The 16,198-nt window shown below is 41.5% G+C and overlaps 1 protein-coding gene and 1 long non-coding RNA gene across 2 annotated transcripts in view; one reads left to right on the top strand and one right to left on the bottom strand.

The window, feature by feature from the left end:
- The window catches only part of LOC143127223 (bifunctional apoptosis regulator-like), a 14,420-nt gene extending 9,202 nt beyond the window's left edge, over positions 1-5,218 (top strand). The window contains exons 6-8 of the mRNA XM_076288570.1: positions 1-16; positions 1,138-1,337; positions 3,991-5,218. The exon at positions 1-16 is cut by the window's left edge and continues 161 nt beyond it. Of these exons, the coding sequence (XP_076144685.1) occupies positions 1-16; positions 1,138-1,337; positions 3,991-4,183 (409 nt within the window). The 3' untranslated portion in view covers positions 4,184-5,218. The remainder of the gene's footprint in view (positions 17-1,137; positions 1,338-3,990) is intronic.
- A 578-nt stretch (positions 5,219-5,796) lies between these two features.
- Positions 5,797-16,075, bottom strand: LOC143127230 (uncharacterized). Its single transcript, XR_012987553.1, has 4 exons — positions 15,968-16,075; positions 15,571-15,742; positions 11,534-11,640; positions 5,797-6,332 (listed from the first exon to the last, which is right to left on the bottom strand). It is a non-coding gene; the product is annotated as an uncharacterized LOC143127230 (long non-coding RNA).
- Between the last annotated feature and the right edge of the window lie 123 nt (positions 16,076-16,198).

The following is a 16,198-nucleotide window of genomic DNA, read 5'->3' as shown; positions in this document are numbered from 1 at the left end:
GCCCGCCAAAACACCGGTCAGAAGCTCGCTCTCTCTCTCTTTCTTTCTCTCGCTCTCTCTCTTTCTTTCTCTCTCTTTCTTTCTCTCTATCCCTCTCTCTATCTATCTATCTATCTATCTATCTCATACACACTTTCTTGTCATCTCTCCCTCTTTCTCTTTCTTCTCACACACACACTCTCTCAAACCTCTTTCTTTCTCTATCTCTCTCACACACACACACACACACACACACTTTCTCTCTCTCTCTCTCTCTCTCTCTCTCTCTCCCTTCCTCAATTCAATTCAACATTGCTTTATTAGCATGACTGTAGGTATATAGTGTTGCCAAAGCACAAAACAAAACGGCGAATCAATTTGTACAGTAACAATAAGAACATTGAGATTGCTGTCTTTCATTTTTTCTCTTTCACTTCACTTTTTTTTTTCTCTTTCGCTCTTCTTTCTGCCGTGTGTCTCTGTCTCCCGGTCCACCAAAACATCGGTGAGAGCCGCACTTTTGCTTTCTTTCTCTGTCCCCCTCTCTCACTTCCTGTCTGCTCTCTCTCACTTCATGTGTGATCTATTTGTTTCTTTTCTTCTTTTTGTCGGTGTCTCGAAGACATCAGTAGTGGCCAGGCCAGAAGATGGTGCCTCTTCTTTCTTTCTTTCTTTCTTTCTTACCCTCTGACTCCTCTCTCTCTTGCCAACACAAGCTATTTTTATTTTATATTTCTCTCTCTCTCTCTGGTTCTCTTTCTTTCTCTTCCTGTTTCTCTCTGCGCTCTCCATTTGCTGTCCTATATATCAAGTCCGTCTGCATCTCTCAGTTGTTCGTTTTTTCAAAGGTGTCAGACATACAAATAATAATGAACAATTGCTCTGCCTGTGTGTATATTTCTCTCTCTTTCTTTCTGTCTGTCTGTCTGTCTGTCTTTCTTTCTTTTTCTCTCTGTTTATTGACATCTTTCTCTCTCTCTATTGACACGACAAAGTTTCTTTTTTTTTGCCGAACATTCAAACACAAGGCTTACGAACAGAACACAATGTTATGGCAAACACATACACACACATATGCATCTGAGATTAACAGATTAACTGTTTAAGAGATTAACTGGTATACCACCCCCCACTCCACCCCCCCCCCCATCCCTGCAGGAGGAGGACCCTAACTGGAAGCAGTGGTCAGAGTTCCTGGTGAAGTTTGCGCTGCTGCCGTACCAGCTGATCGCCGAGTTCGCCTGGGACTGGCTGGGCGTGCACTATTGGACGTCCCGCTTCGTCATCGTCAACGCCATGCTGCTGTCCGTGCTCGAGGGCTGCGCCTTCTGGAGGCTCTGGAGCCGCGCACAGATCAGGTAACCTGACCGGACGCTTCTCATTGGCTCTTTTAGCGACTCAAATGAGTTCTCATTGGTTTTCTTTGGTTCCTATGTTTTGCTCATTTTGAACGCACCTCTGGTCATGTATGAGGTGGTCTCACATAGATTAGTCATCATATTATCGGATCTGGTTAGCCGAGTAAAGCAGGATAAGTAAACAAAAGTGTTTACCCCGTGTAGATTGCAAGATAATTAAAACAAAAGTGTTTACACCGTGTAGATTGCAAGATAAGTAAACAAAAGTGTTTACCCTGTGTAGATTGCATGGTGTATTTTGAATAGTACCTCGTAGAGCGGTGGTTCTCAAGTGGTGTGCGGAGGTACTCCAGTGTGACTGGAGGCGTGGCGTGGAATTTCGAGAAACCCAACTTGTGTTTGTGCAGGCTCATGAAATAAGCTAGCGGGGATTTTCTTTTAATTAATTAATCAATGATACATCTTGTTAATTTAACACAGTTTTAGGTAGAGGATTTGCAACTTTTTTTTCATCTTTTTAGCTGTCAGTCTTAGTTTATTCATTGAAGCTAAGATCCATTTTGTGACTCCTTCTAGGCAAGCTTGCCACACTGTTTTACTTTCTGTGTTGTGTACCTGTAGCACAGTTAGGATATTACCAACTTTCTCATGCTAGTTCTAGCAACATAAAACTCTTGTCCAGTGACCAATCAGAGGAGTCACAGCTTTGGCAGCGCCCTTGTCCCTCACCGAACAACAGAATAAAATCACATAATCAGTGAATAATCTTCTCATGTTTGCCTTTCAGGTGTGTTATAAAGTAGCCTAATAGGCTACAGGCCTACTACACAGATTAGATGTTTGTGCAAACCCATGCCATGCCTATAATTGCTGTGGTCTCAACTTATGACCAGTCTACAAACATTCTGGGCATATAAGAATGAACAGCCCTGTTATAGCCTATAAAAATGTGTGACAGTGACCATTCAGTGTTTCCCACAGAATTAAATTATATTTGTGGTGGTAGGTTTGCAGAATTAACTTGAATGCAACAGTTTTTTAACAAATTAGCGCAGCGTGGTTATGATGCTAACCAGCTTTAAGCACAATTTAGTACAACCTGGAAAATCATTGTGTGGTGGTCAATGTTGATATTGTGGTGGGCCGCCACAAATAAGTCAACGTATGGGGAAACACTACCAACAGTCGTTAAGGAACAGGGCTAGCATGCAGTAGCCTTAGAAAAGTCCTGGGTTCAATTCCCAGCTTCTACCGTTAAGGCACTTAACCCTAAGTTGCTCTGGGGATAATGTAGTTCCTTGTAATATAATTGACATACTGTATGTAAGTCACTTTGGATGGAAAGTGTCTAAATGAATAAATGTAAATGTAAAATGAGTCCGTGTGTCTTGGCATTTTGGATGGACCTTTGGCATGCCTTGCCACCAAAAAGGTTGAGAACCACTCTAGTAGTGGACAGGTGCTCTGGACTGTACTTCTGACTGTGTTATTGGAGAATTTGGAGCCATGCCGAGATCTGGTGTTGTAATAGTCTTTGGCTATGTTTTACCTATATTTGTATCTTAACATGGTCATATCCTGTTTCATCATATCCTGTTATCTGATCGTATGTACTATTCTGATGTGGCCACGGTCTGGTCTCCTCTCTCTAGTCTAGCTAGCTGATACATACAGTAACAGTTGTTTACTTGTTTGTTTACTTTGTGTGTTTATTAGTCCAAAGAAGCATGCTCTGCTGGACAGGAGCCAGGGCAGTAGAGATTTTGAATCGCTGAAGTAGAGAGAGGTTTCAGGGGCCTTACAGTCTTTTCATAACACTATTGTTTATTTTCGTATATCTTGTTTCAGTATGTTGTTTACTCAGTTGTTTACTTGTTTCAGTATTCATTGTTTACCTCCCTCTCGTTCTCTTAGCACTCATGCATGTTATTTTCTCTGTCTTTTATTTATTTACATACAAATTTACATTTCAAAGAGGCTATTTTAATCTGAATTACCATAATAGAACATGACCGTTTTCTCACTACCTCTCTCCCACCCCTTCTCTCTCATCTTTCATGTATTCACTTCTCTTGTCTGTGTGTGCGTGTCCTTTTGTACTAGTATTGACAGATGCAGTGGTAATTCCTAGCTTGGTCTCTTCTGCACTGTAGTTATTCTCTTACTGTTAATGTCTTACTGTACTGTAGCTTAAATGTTATTCCCCATCGCTGTAAGTAGCTTTGGAAAGAAGCATCTGCCAAATGAATAAATGTAAATGTAATAAGATGTTTAGGACGCTCCCTAAGAAGATGTGGAGCAACTTCTGGAAGATGCTCTCTCTCTCTCTCTCTCTCTCTCTCTCCCTCCCTCCCTCTCCCTCCCTCTCTCCCTACGTCTCTCTCTCTCTCTCCCTCCCTCCCTCTCCCTCCCTCTCTCCCTACGTCTCTCTCTCTCTCTCCCTCCCTCCCTCTCCCTCCCTCTCTCCCTACGTCTCTCTCTCTCTCTCCCTCCCTCCCTCTCTCTCTCTCTCTCTCTCCCTCCCTCTCCCTCCCTCCCTCCCTCTCTCTCTCTCTCTCTCTCCCTCCCTCCCTCTCCCTCCCTCTCTCCCTACGTCTCTCAGCTTTCACTCTCCCTATTCACTTCTCTTGTCTGTGTTCCCGTGTCCTTTTAGGACGCTCCCTAAGAAGATGTGGAGCCACTTCTGGAAGATGCTGTCCCAGGGCCTGGCGTTCATCCTGCTGTGGCCCATGATCCCCCAGTTTGTGTGCAACTGCCTGTTCTACTGGGCGCTCTACTTCAACCCCATCATCAACATCGACCTGGTGGTGCAGCAGCTCCGCCACCCCGACACACAAGTGCCCTGAGGGAGAGATGGAGACGGAGATGAAGAGACACACACACACACACACACACACACACACACACACACACACACACACACACACGCACACACACACGCACACACACACAAACACACACACACACATACACATTTACTCAAACATACACACACACACACACGCACACACACACACGCGCACACACATACACATTCACTCAAACATACACACACATACACACGCACACACGAACACACACACACACATACACTCAAACATACACACGCACACACAAACACACACACACACATACACATTCACTCAAATATACACACACACACACGCACACAGACACGCACACACATACACATTCACTCAAACATACACACACACGCACACACACACACACGCACACACAAACACACACACGCACACACACACATTCACTCAAACATACACACACACACACACACGCACACACATTCACTCAAACATATACACACACACACACGAACACACACACGAACACATACACATTCACTCAAACATACACACACACGCACACACATACACACACGAACACACACTCACACACACATACACATTCACTCAAACATACACACACACACACTCTCTCTCTCTCAACTTACAAAACACAACATACAAGCACATAATATCTCATGTCCCTCAATGGACATGTAAAGGCTCCCTCTCACCTGTAGCTCTCGCCACATTCATGCTCACCACATGCATGTGTACGCACGCACACACACACACTGGTAATGCATACACACAGTACACTTCACATACTTTTGTGTGCACACAGCACACACACCTTAGAAGAATGATTGCTTTTTGAAGTACAAATGATGTGTTGTGCATACAAGCATCAGACACATGCTTTTCTGGCATGTATTTTGTATTATAGGACGGTTCTGGTTGAACTTAAATCATTGATGCGCAAGCAATGCTTAAAGCATTGATGGAAAAAAAAGATGTAAACGTTTATCATTTGAAATTGCAGATTTATATATATATATATATATATATATATATATATATATATATATATATATATATATATATATATATAATAAATATATTAATTTCAGGTTTTGAAAAAGAAGAAACCTCATGCTATTGCGTGCCAGTCTTAGTTAAGACCCTGAAAGTGTAATACCAGATGCCTAAACCGTATTGCCAGATGTTTTCATAGACATTACTCTGAAGTACAATAGTTCTTTATGCTTTATGCACCAATAATACACAGTATAACGAACTACAATACAAAAAAACAATGCGTACCAAACAATATTAATGATTGGCTGGTTTTCATCAATATTAGTCTATGGAAACTCTGAACACTAATGCTTTCTGTAAATGAAGTGTAAATATTAAGAGCTATATCAAGGGCTATTGTCTAACATGATTTCTCTGAAGACTTATCTGTGTGTATGTGTGTTCTGTATGTATGTGTGTGTGAGAGAGAAAGAAAGAGAGAGAGAGAGAGAGAGAGAGAGATTAAGTGAATAATTAAATTGGGGGTTGAATTTCTTTAGTTGCCAATTTCTTTGTCTTTTTTATGTTCACCCATTTTCCCTGTTTTGGTTGTAATTTCATTGATTTTTGAAGGAAAAAACAAACAAACAAATCTTTATTTTTTCATGTGATTCATATATTATGCACTTTAAAATTGTGTTCACTATGGGAACCAGAGTGTAGTCATGAACCGTTCATTTCTTTCTATGTATGCACACGTCTCACTGAAATGAACGTGGGCAGAATATGAATTAAAATGTTTCTTTTTTAATATAACTTTCTCATTGTGTCACATTTCTTCTAATTTTATGACATACATCTGGAAACCATACAAAGTGCTTACTTCGTTAAATGCATATGGTTATATTTCCATGACTTTGCTATACAACTCCTAAAACAGAAATCACATGTAAAAAAGCGTAAAAGATATAAGAAAGTCCATTCTCCCAAAATCATATCTTCAGCATTGCAAATATTCCTGCGTGTCAATTATAAGCACACGTAGGCTGGTCATCCCCGCACATGAAGTCGGGCCACATCGCGTACTTGGGAATGTATGGCGCCCTCTGCAGGCACTGGGCTGCTTCACGGTCGCAGCGACACAACATTTGCGCGCACTTATCCTCCATCGACTCTACAAGCACAGTCGGAGAGAAGAGAGAGAGAGAGAGACAGGGAGGGAAAATATTATCAGTTGACACTAAGCTATGAGCAACTATGTGGCTCGGGGGTGAAACAAGCTTCCTGCCCAAAATAATTGCCGTCACAACATGTGAGGGCTCTGCTAAGCGTTGCAAAAGGAATGAATGTAGGCTAGCCTAAGCCAGGGGTTCCCAAACTTTTCCACGAGAAGGCCCCCCAAATACCCCTAGGTTCTGGCCAAGGACCCCCATGATGTGTTGTTAAACCCATCGACAATACTACAGCAAATGTAAAAATACATTAAGCTAATCCTAATGATTATTTTAGCCACAAGTACTTAGCAATGGAGCATACAGTGTGTAAAAATTGCATTTGGGGCTTTCTGCTATAGAGCTATCACTCTACTATTATTCCCAGCATAAGCGGAGGGAGCGGGGGGGCAGGGGGGGCGGTCGCTCCGGGCCCACGACCGCAAAGGGGGCCCACTTTTGGCCAAATCTATCTTGATTAATTGTTATATTTACCGATGCTTATGTGTACTGATTGCTGGGGGAAAATAATAATGAAAAATGTTAGGCCTACAAAAGATGCCACTGGTCCGTAGAGTGCGCTCACAAAGTTCGTCTGTCATGTTGCAAATTAAATAGCCCGCACTCTCCCTCTCGCTACAGTTGCGTTTTAAAAGTGAAATTGATGCCACGACCGGTCTGGGTTTGCCGAAGTAGCCTATGCTACAGGCTGCATTTATTACAGAAAATCAGCGACATAGCATGTAGGTCTAGTCTACACTGTGCCTATTTAGAGACAGGAGCATAGGCCTAAGCTTGCCGCGATAACAGCAGTCACTATAAGGCGCGCCAGTAGGAATTAGCGCACCATCTACCCCTCCGCGTGCAACAAAACATTGAAAGGCTTAATAATATTTGTCCGTTTCCCGGTTTCATTCGTGCATTGGTCACCTAAAAAGTAGCCTAGTACAAAATCCATTATGCAATATACAACAACAACGCCTAATAACGACCTCATTTGGACAACTTTATACAGCCCTATAAAGTTATCTTTAGTTTTGTTCTAGTTTACCGTTGTGCATGGCTTTAAACAGCGTTCGCACTTTAACATCAGTAAACATTATTCAGTATAATCCAGATGTAATGCTAACGTTTTGACAAACATTTTGCCTAGTTTTTTTTTACCTAGTTTTGCTGCCTCCATCCTTTGCTATCTCCACCCTATCATTGTTTCCAAAAAACGTTTATATCCATGATAGCCTTGAAGTCTTGAGTTAGTGAATTAGCTTAACATTGTGTGTTGATAACAGGCAACCATAGTAAAAGAAAGTAGCCTAGCCAACTCCTGTAATTGCTGCATGCGTTTGTTAGGCTATTATTCCCTCTCCTGCATGCTCAAACAAAAGGTGCGTACATTAAAGTTGATTTTGACAACGTGTTTACAAATTTTAAAGAAAATGTTAAATAGCCTATTGTCGAGCAGTTAATGGGATACTGCACAATTGTGAAGGCCTAAGCTGCCCCGATGCACAGACTAAACTAGGTCATCAGGCAATAAACAAAATGCCTCAGCCTCTAATAAGCACGATATGAAGTGGACTAAATAAAAACATGATGTTGGGATAAACACCGACAGTATAGGGGCCCACTAAAGATTGTCGCACCCCCTATAGTGAACCATTAGCTCCGCCCCTGATTCCCAGTCATTATCATGGGAAATATAATGTTCAGACATGCAACAAATTATTATAATGGCATTGTATAACAACCCTCATAGTAATATTTAACAATTTTCAAATGTATTTGTTGCTTTTATTTTTCCTTCCAACTTGCTGAGGCCCCCCTGGCACCCCCTCGCGGGCCCCCACTTTGAAAACCACTGGCCTAAGCTATGTAGTCTCATGTCTCACCTTTTCATCTTATGCTCCAATGCTTAAAAACGTTTGAAGGACTGTCTTCATAACAACATGGTGGTCTTCTAACAAAGACCAACTTAGCAGTTAGGACCAGGCGTAGCAAAGACCAGTTGGTGCAACCCCCTGGGGCTTACTGCTGGGTTGCTGGGTGTTGGAGACAGGCACCTGCACTCCCCCTCAGCCGGTTTGTTTGAGAGCTTCATTTTGTCAAGTTTATTACGTGACAAGTCTCAAATCAATTTCAATCTCAAATCCCCACCTGACCCCATCAACTCTGAAAAATGGTAATGTTAAACTATTTTGTTTTGCATTTTGGTTCCACGATGCATTTCCTGTCTCAGTCCACGTGATTAGATGCTATTTTAATTCATATGTCGGTCTATTTATTATTCCCCACTAGTGGGGCCCGCCTCACACTTTGAGAACCACTGGATAAGGAAACACATTTCCCCTCAGGGATCCACAATGATATCAGGGCCTCTACGGAAGTAAATTGATGGATATCTGTTGTAGCGACTGATAACTTTGATCCCTGAAAATTATATAGGCTATTTTGTCAGGACCCTGTCAGATCTGCACGAACCCCGCCCCTTTTCTGTAAATATTTCCATCTTCCAGCAGGGGGCTGTAGCCGTGCAGGTGTGCTGTGGTTGGTCCTGATGAGCCAGACATTAAAATGGCCCGCTCTCAGGATGCAGACGGACTCCCTCTCCGCTCGGCCGTCGTCATAGTGCTTATGTTATGGAACACTTGTACTCATACCCCTAGACACTATGCACTACACTTTACTTTTTAGCTTTCACATACTGACTTTTCTATAATTATTTAATAAATATACTTTATTGTTACTCTTGCGTGGACCTCCCTTATGTTTCATACTGTATGCCTGAGCCAGCATGTGTGACAATATATTTATATATATTTTTTTTTTTTTGGTAGGGGCAGCTCAGTCAGAGAGGACAGACGGGCAATATTGCTTATTAAGCTATTTTTCCATTGCCAGCAAAATGACCTTTACTTTTGTGGCGTTGTATTGGAGCTATGATAAAGTTACTGTATATCATAGAGGTTCAAATAGCATTGGGTTTTGTCAGTTCTTGTGCATACTGGCGCTGATCTGTGTGCGTGTGTCTCAGCACTACATCAGGTAATTGCTTGTAGGCTACAAATGTACGCTGCATGACTACGGTATTGGGTTTTTGGCCACGCCCCCTCTTCACATTTCAGTCGGCCCCTAACTGGGCCGGGTCTGGTACCGGTTCTGCCTATGTGACTATGTCTCGTGTGCCCTGGACTGGGAAAGGTTTGACTGTAGTGCAATAATGTTTATGTCTGTACTACTGGAGATTTTAAACTGTGAGAGGGATATTTGGCATAGATTGACTTTCCTCCCTATAAATGGTTCAGCTCATGATGTTGATAATTGGCTGGCCTATATAACGGGTGGCTCACTTCATATCAGACTACAGGAGACCACCGTCCCAAGAGCAGGGAATCAAGGACGTTAAGAGTTTTGAAGTTTAATGTTTTTTTGAAGTATAAAAATGAACCCTGTTTGTGAGGCAGGGAGATATAGTTTGGTCTAAACTCATGCAGGGTCTAGTTCAGGCCTGATGGTGCCTAATTGTATCGATATTTTGCCCAGTTTGATTAACTGTTGCCTAGTGTGCAGACTACAGACAGGATTCCTGGGTTTTATATATAATTTGTGCTTCCTGGATCGGCCAGTTTGGACAATAGGCTATATCATATATTTCTGTATTGAACAGACAATTTTGTTTCCTCACCACCACTGCCACCTCACCCAGTGGTCACACCTCCTGGGGGGCGGAGTGTACCCCTCTCGCTCTGGCACACCTTTATTTAACCAGGAAGTTACATTTATAATCTAATCCCTAGGGATTAAGGCCTGGCCAAGACAGCATGCCGATAGTCTTTACAAACAATAAAATAAAATAAAATAAATATCTTGTACAGAAAATAAATAATCATAACCTGTCCTCAATCAAAAGTTATGCGTCATGAGAATCATGAAGTTGACTACAGATTGTGGAAGGTAAAATCTTGAAACGTAGAGAATAAAACACATGCTTATAGTGTGCCTAGTCTATAATCTTTGGAAGACTGCTGAGGTGACTGTTTATAGAAGCACACTGGCCGTATGAGCCTTCTAGTAGCACACAATAGAAGGTGATCAATCAATACACTCCACACAGCTGAATGTACCAAAAGCTAGAGCTCTCAAATTTCGCCCTTTCAGCCTAGCAGTTAACAATGGGCTATATAGGCCACATACTGTATGCTTTAGCATACCTGTGCTTGACTAACACACTATGTGAACTGCACTTGGACACTTAAAACACTTAATCACTGAATTCATGCATTTCATTCAGACCTTTTGTCTTATAAAATCAAGCACCATATTGATGCCAAATGTTTTGAAGAAAATCTGAGGCATCCATGAGGGTTATTATGTTAAAAAGCCTTTAATCTCACATGACTATTCAAAACATGCCTACCAACGCGTATCGGCATTACTGTCTTCATCAGAGCGTGCAAAGTAGTTGCCTTTTGGGCTGTTCCTTCCATGAGCACAGTCTTATACTCTAGTAACAGTTCTTGCAAATTGTTTATGGCACCATAGTCATGCAGTCTGCCTTCGCAGACATTTGTGAAGGAATGGGTTCTGAAGAGCTCAGTGAGTTCAAGCATGGTGCTGTCATAGGGTGCACAAAGCAAGGTTGACCCATAAAGACATACTGTATTTGGGCGAGTTTGGTGTGGAGGGACTTGACAGACCTGCACAGAGACCTGACCTCAACCCCATTTGACCATCTTTGGGAAGAAAGGAGATTGTACACCAATTCCTCTCGATCAGTGCCTGACCTGAATGAATGGACAACAAATCTCACAGAAAAAGCCATCGCCGTGGAAGCCAGCCTACACCTAGATTTACTGTAGAATGGGATGTTACAAAGGTTTGTGTAGGTTTATTGGCCAGGTGTCCCAATACTTTTGTTCATACAGTGTATGTATGTATGTACCTGCATAAGAACAGCCTACATTATGCACAAATATTCCCAAGTTACATGTACTGTACCACAATGTCAATATTTGTTTTGTTTAGGCCTTCAAATCAACATGTGCAATTAGCAATATTTGTCACTAGTTACGGTAGCCTACTTTGGCATAAATGCTTTACTTTCTACAGTTAGCCCAACACAGCGCTACAGTTTGAGAGTGAGTTTCAGATCCATGGACGGACTTACCACAGTCCGGGTGGTGGTCCAGGCAGGTCCAGGAGTACTTTTCTGTCTTGCTCTGACATCCTATATCCTCCGCTATGCCATAGCAGCAGTCATGCTTGTGGCAACACCTGGATATGTGTGTGTGTGTGTGTGTGTGTGTGTGTGTGTGTGTGTGTGTGTGTGTGTGTGTGTGTGAGAGAGAGAGAGAGAGTGAGTGTGAGAAAGAGAGAGAATGAGAACATGCATCTCAGTTTAGCTTTGATGATAACCTTCAGATTACAGTTTTTCATCAGTCCGATGAAAATATGGGTTCGGTGCTGTGGCAGGCCATGAATTATTGGGGGGGGAATCCACTAGGTCATAATTAACAAAGAATTGGTAAAGCAATCATTATAAACCTTTGTAACCCTTGTGTTGTCAAAAATAACTGACCACTATCTTTGCAAGAATAGAAAACCTCCTAAGTGATTTATTTTCAACTTGAAATTTGGTGACTTTTCCTAGTGCCCGAACATCAGACAAATAGTAGAGCGGCTACAAGGCCAATTTGGCAAGAATCGTGCAAATTATGATACAAGCATGAAACTTGGTAGGTATGTGCTTATGACCAATACAATCAAATCTACCTGATTGGCCACTTGAAATGTTGGCCATTTTACAAGATGGCCGCCAAAAAAGACTCCAGAAATTGATTTATTGCATAGAATTGACCTAGCAAATTATGATACAAGCATGAAATTCGACATGTATGTGCTTAAGACCAATACAATCAAATCTACCTGATTGGCCACTTGAAATGGCGGCCATTTTCCAAGATGGCCGCCAAAAAAGACCCCAGAAATTGATTTATTGCATAGAATTGACCTAGCAAATTATGATACAAGCACGAAACTCAACATGTATGTGCTCAAGAGCAATACAATGAAATCTACCTGATTGGCCACTTGAAATGGTGGCCATTTTCCAAGATGGCTGCCAAAAAAGACCCTAGAAATTGATTTATTTATGATGGACACATGAAATTTGGCATGGATGTGATCAAGACCAATACAATCAAATCCACTTGATTTGCTACTTGAAATGCTCGCCATTTTCCAAGATGGCGTCCAAAAAGACCCGAGAAATTTGCAAATTTCAAATGTGCAAATTGCAAATGTGGTGTAAATAATTGTTCACTCTCCTTAAATATGTTTCCATAGATAATGAAGTGATACAGATATTAAAAATGTTCCACAATGACAAATAAGCCACTTATGACACACAAATAGCATGGTGATAACATGCTAATAATGCCAGTTCTTAATGTCAATGGAGGGCGTTGCATAACGCCACCCCCCACCCCCCCAAACAAATAAAATGGTTATGACATGCTAATAATACAATGACACTAATATGCTAATAATGGCAATTCATGGTTTTCTCAATGTTGCTGTTAAATAAAAGATGCGTGTACACCAGAAACAACCTCAGCTACCAAGTAGCCAAGGTCGTTGAAGAAGCTTTGTCATGAATTCGCTTTTTTCGCTCTGGACGTGACATTGACATGTTTGATTTAGCTAATCACATAACGGCTCTGGCTTGTCAGCCTGAGACATTCGAAGATAAGAGCATTCCAATTGTTTTTGCCGAACTGCTCATTACCATTATATTAGCTGACTTTTAATTGCTAAATCGCTTAATCGCTCTGGTCGCCCAGATTGGTTCGCTCCCGGCGAATTGACTTTAGTCGCTTTATTCGCCGACCCTTCATAGACAAATAATGACTTCCGTCTTTCCGGCCGCATAGGTCGCTTTTGGTTTTACATGCAAATAACAGAGGTAACAGTTATTAACGACAAATAAGCCCCTTATAACACACTGATAACATGGTGATAACATGCTAATAATGACAATTCTTGATGTCAATGGAGGGTGGTGCGTGATGCGATACCATTGTGGTAATAATATGCTTTTTGCATATTATTACTTAATTCCAAAGGGTGAAATGTTGATGGTGTTTTCTTAAAAACACAATTAAAAAATTGCTCACATTTGCTGTGAAATGGACTGTTATTTTTTCCATGCTGAGGTACTTACTGCCATATTGTTCTTCTTGGCATCCGAGTTCTTTGCCTTGTTACAGTTACCAAAAAAAAAAAAAAAAAAAACATGCTCTGTGATCGCCTGCTCTGGTTGTACAGTCGTATTTTAGATAGGCAAGTTGGTGCACGGCTCTGTCAGTCCTGATGCTGTTGCATACGCTCTCTTCTATTGTCCCTCTGTGAGATTTCTAAGATTAATTTAGCCCTTCCAGGGTTTGTAGTCTTTGTAGTTCATTTGTGAAACACTGAATCTCAGTTATGTGCCTTTTTGCTTGATTTTTGCTTGATTGAATTTCCAATGACTTCATCATAGAAGGAAACAGAAATGTAGTGAATGTTAACATTGATTTGGGCCACATCTGCTAAATTAATTGCAATTAATGAAGTTCTAGTGTCTTATTTGGTGGCCATCTTTAAAAATGGCTGCCATATTACATTTTCAAGTTGCAAATGAGGTGGATTTGATTATATTGCTCTTTAGCACAAACACTCAAAATTACATACTTGTATCACTTCTCACTTCTGCTCACTTCTGCGCTAAATTCAGTCTTTTGGCGGCCATATTGTAAAATGGCTTCCATTTCAAGTGGTGAGTCAGGTAGATTTGATTGTATTGTTTTTTTAGCACATTCATGCCAAAATTCATGCTTGTATAATAACTTGCTTGATCAATTCTGTGCAACAAATCCATTTCTATGGTATTTTTTGGTGGCCATCTTGGAAAATGGCCGTCATTTAAACTGGAAAATCAGTTAGAATGTATTGTGTTGGTCTTAAGCACATACCTGCCAAATTTCATGGCTGTATCATAATTTCCTTTGTCAAATCAATTTTTAGAGTTTTTCATGGCGGCCATTTTGGAAAAGGCCGCCATTAAAAATGGCAAATCAGGCAGATTTTATTGTATTGGTCTTGAGCACATACATGCCTAATTTCATGCTTGTATCATAATATCTTTGGTCAATTCTGAGCAATAAATCAATTTCTGGGGTCTTTTTTGGCGGCCATCTTGGAAAATGGCCGCCATTTCAAGTGGCCAATCAGGTAGATTTGATTGTATTGGTCTTGAGCACATACCTGCCGAATTCCACGCTTGTATCATAATTTGCACGATTTTTCCTGTAGCCGCTCTACTAAAAGCCCAAGATTCCAAGATTGCTTTTGTTCATATTTCCATAAAAGCTGTACAACATTCAAATTCAAAACATTCAAATTTGCTAACAGGTTTCACAGGGTTCACCCAAATTAGTACAACAAAGACTCTTAGGGACATTTTTGACCTAGTTATAAAATGATTTAGCTATACACACCACAAAACCACATACACTTACACACAAACATCTAGACCCCCACATACTTTCACACAAAAATACATCTCTCTCTCTTTCTTACTTTGACAGAGGAATGGTCAAGTGTTGTTCACAGAGTTCACAGAACAATGTTACAGAGAAAACAGGGCGGACACAGATATGTTAACTTCATGATGATTGGCAGGTTGTTTCTCCACACAAAATTGTTTGGTGTTTGAAAAATCCAGAGAAACCAGAGATCAACAGACATGGGAATAAGAAAGAGGGAAAGAAAGATAACTTCGCCGTAATGTTCCAATGATTTCTGAGAAACGTCCCATTGTCCCCACCGGGACAATAAAACCGGTTGGATTAAAAGGGCAGCAAAAAGAAAACAGCCAGGCAAAAGGGCCTCCTCACCCATTTCCACAAACGTTGCTATGTAGTAATAGCCTATATGCCGAGTCGGGGCAGTCTAGCAAAGGCGCTCGAAATTCCCTGTGGTAGGCTATCATTTTGTCTTCGTTTTGTATACAACAACACATCTCTCTCGCTCGATCTCTGGTTCTCTGCGTGCGTGCGTGCGTAAATGTGCCATAGGCACACATTTTGTTTTTGCTTCTGTTGTAAGCCCCTGCTGTATGTTTTGGAAAAACTGGTAACAGAATATATATTGTGTGCTCCTCACCAGTCCGCTTTGTCTCGGGGCCATCCCTGACCCCCGAGTCCGCAGTAGCATCCGTACATCATGTAACCCATCGCCGCTCTCCCCGTACTGCACTTGATAATGCCAGCGAGTTCTAGCAAGCCTCGCTTCGTCCGTCGCGTCCGCGCCAAACCCGGGGAGACAGACAGCACAGCTACGAAAACAAGAGAGAAAAATATAAACTATAGAGACATGGAACATTTATTTTTAACAGATAACTGTAAGCATATTTGAAGATATGCTAGGTAACAGGTAGGTACCCTAATTCCCGAATAAGTTTGGTGACAAATTCAGGTGCGGATACTAGGCCTACTTGTGAACATTAAATCATACCATTTCCGCGGACTAGACAAGACAAAGTAAAAATAGTGCTACTCACCCACTGAAATTATCAGTGCGTAAACGTAAAGTGCGTGCATCTTCGCTCACACCTGTTCAAGGTAGCCTACACCTGCAGTCTGGGGAAATAAGCACCCTGCACTCTCTTATAGGGGTGTGGTCTGATTTGTTGGTCTCTTTTTCTCCGTCAGCGACATGGACAGCCTCTCAAATTCTCGGAAAGACACAGCTGAAACTGCATTCACAAGTTAGAGACTAGCCTACAGCCATA

The sequence above is a fragment of the Alosa pseudoharengus genome, unplaced genomic scaffold, assembly GCF_046254945.1.
Source record: "Alosa pseudoharengus isolate Yale_2024_CS ecotype anadromous, Long Island Sound unplaced genomic scaffold, YU_APseudo_1.1 YU_APseudo_1.1_scf_1, whole genome shotgun sequence".
NCBI classification, from domain to species: Eukaryota; Metazoa; Chordata; class Actinopteri; order Clupeiformes; family Clupeidae; genus Alosa; species Alosa pseudoharengus.
Note: the sequence above shows the minus strand (reverse complement) of the source record. Positions and strands in the feature narration are given on the sequence as shown.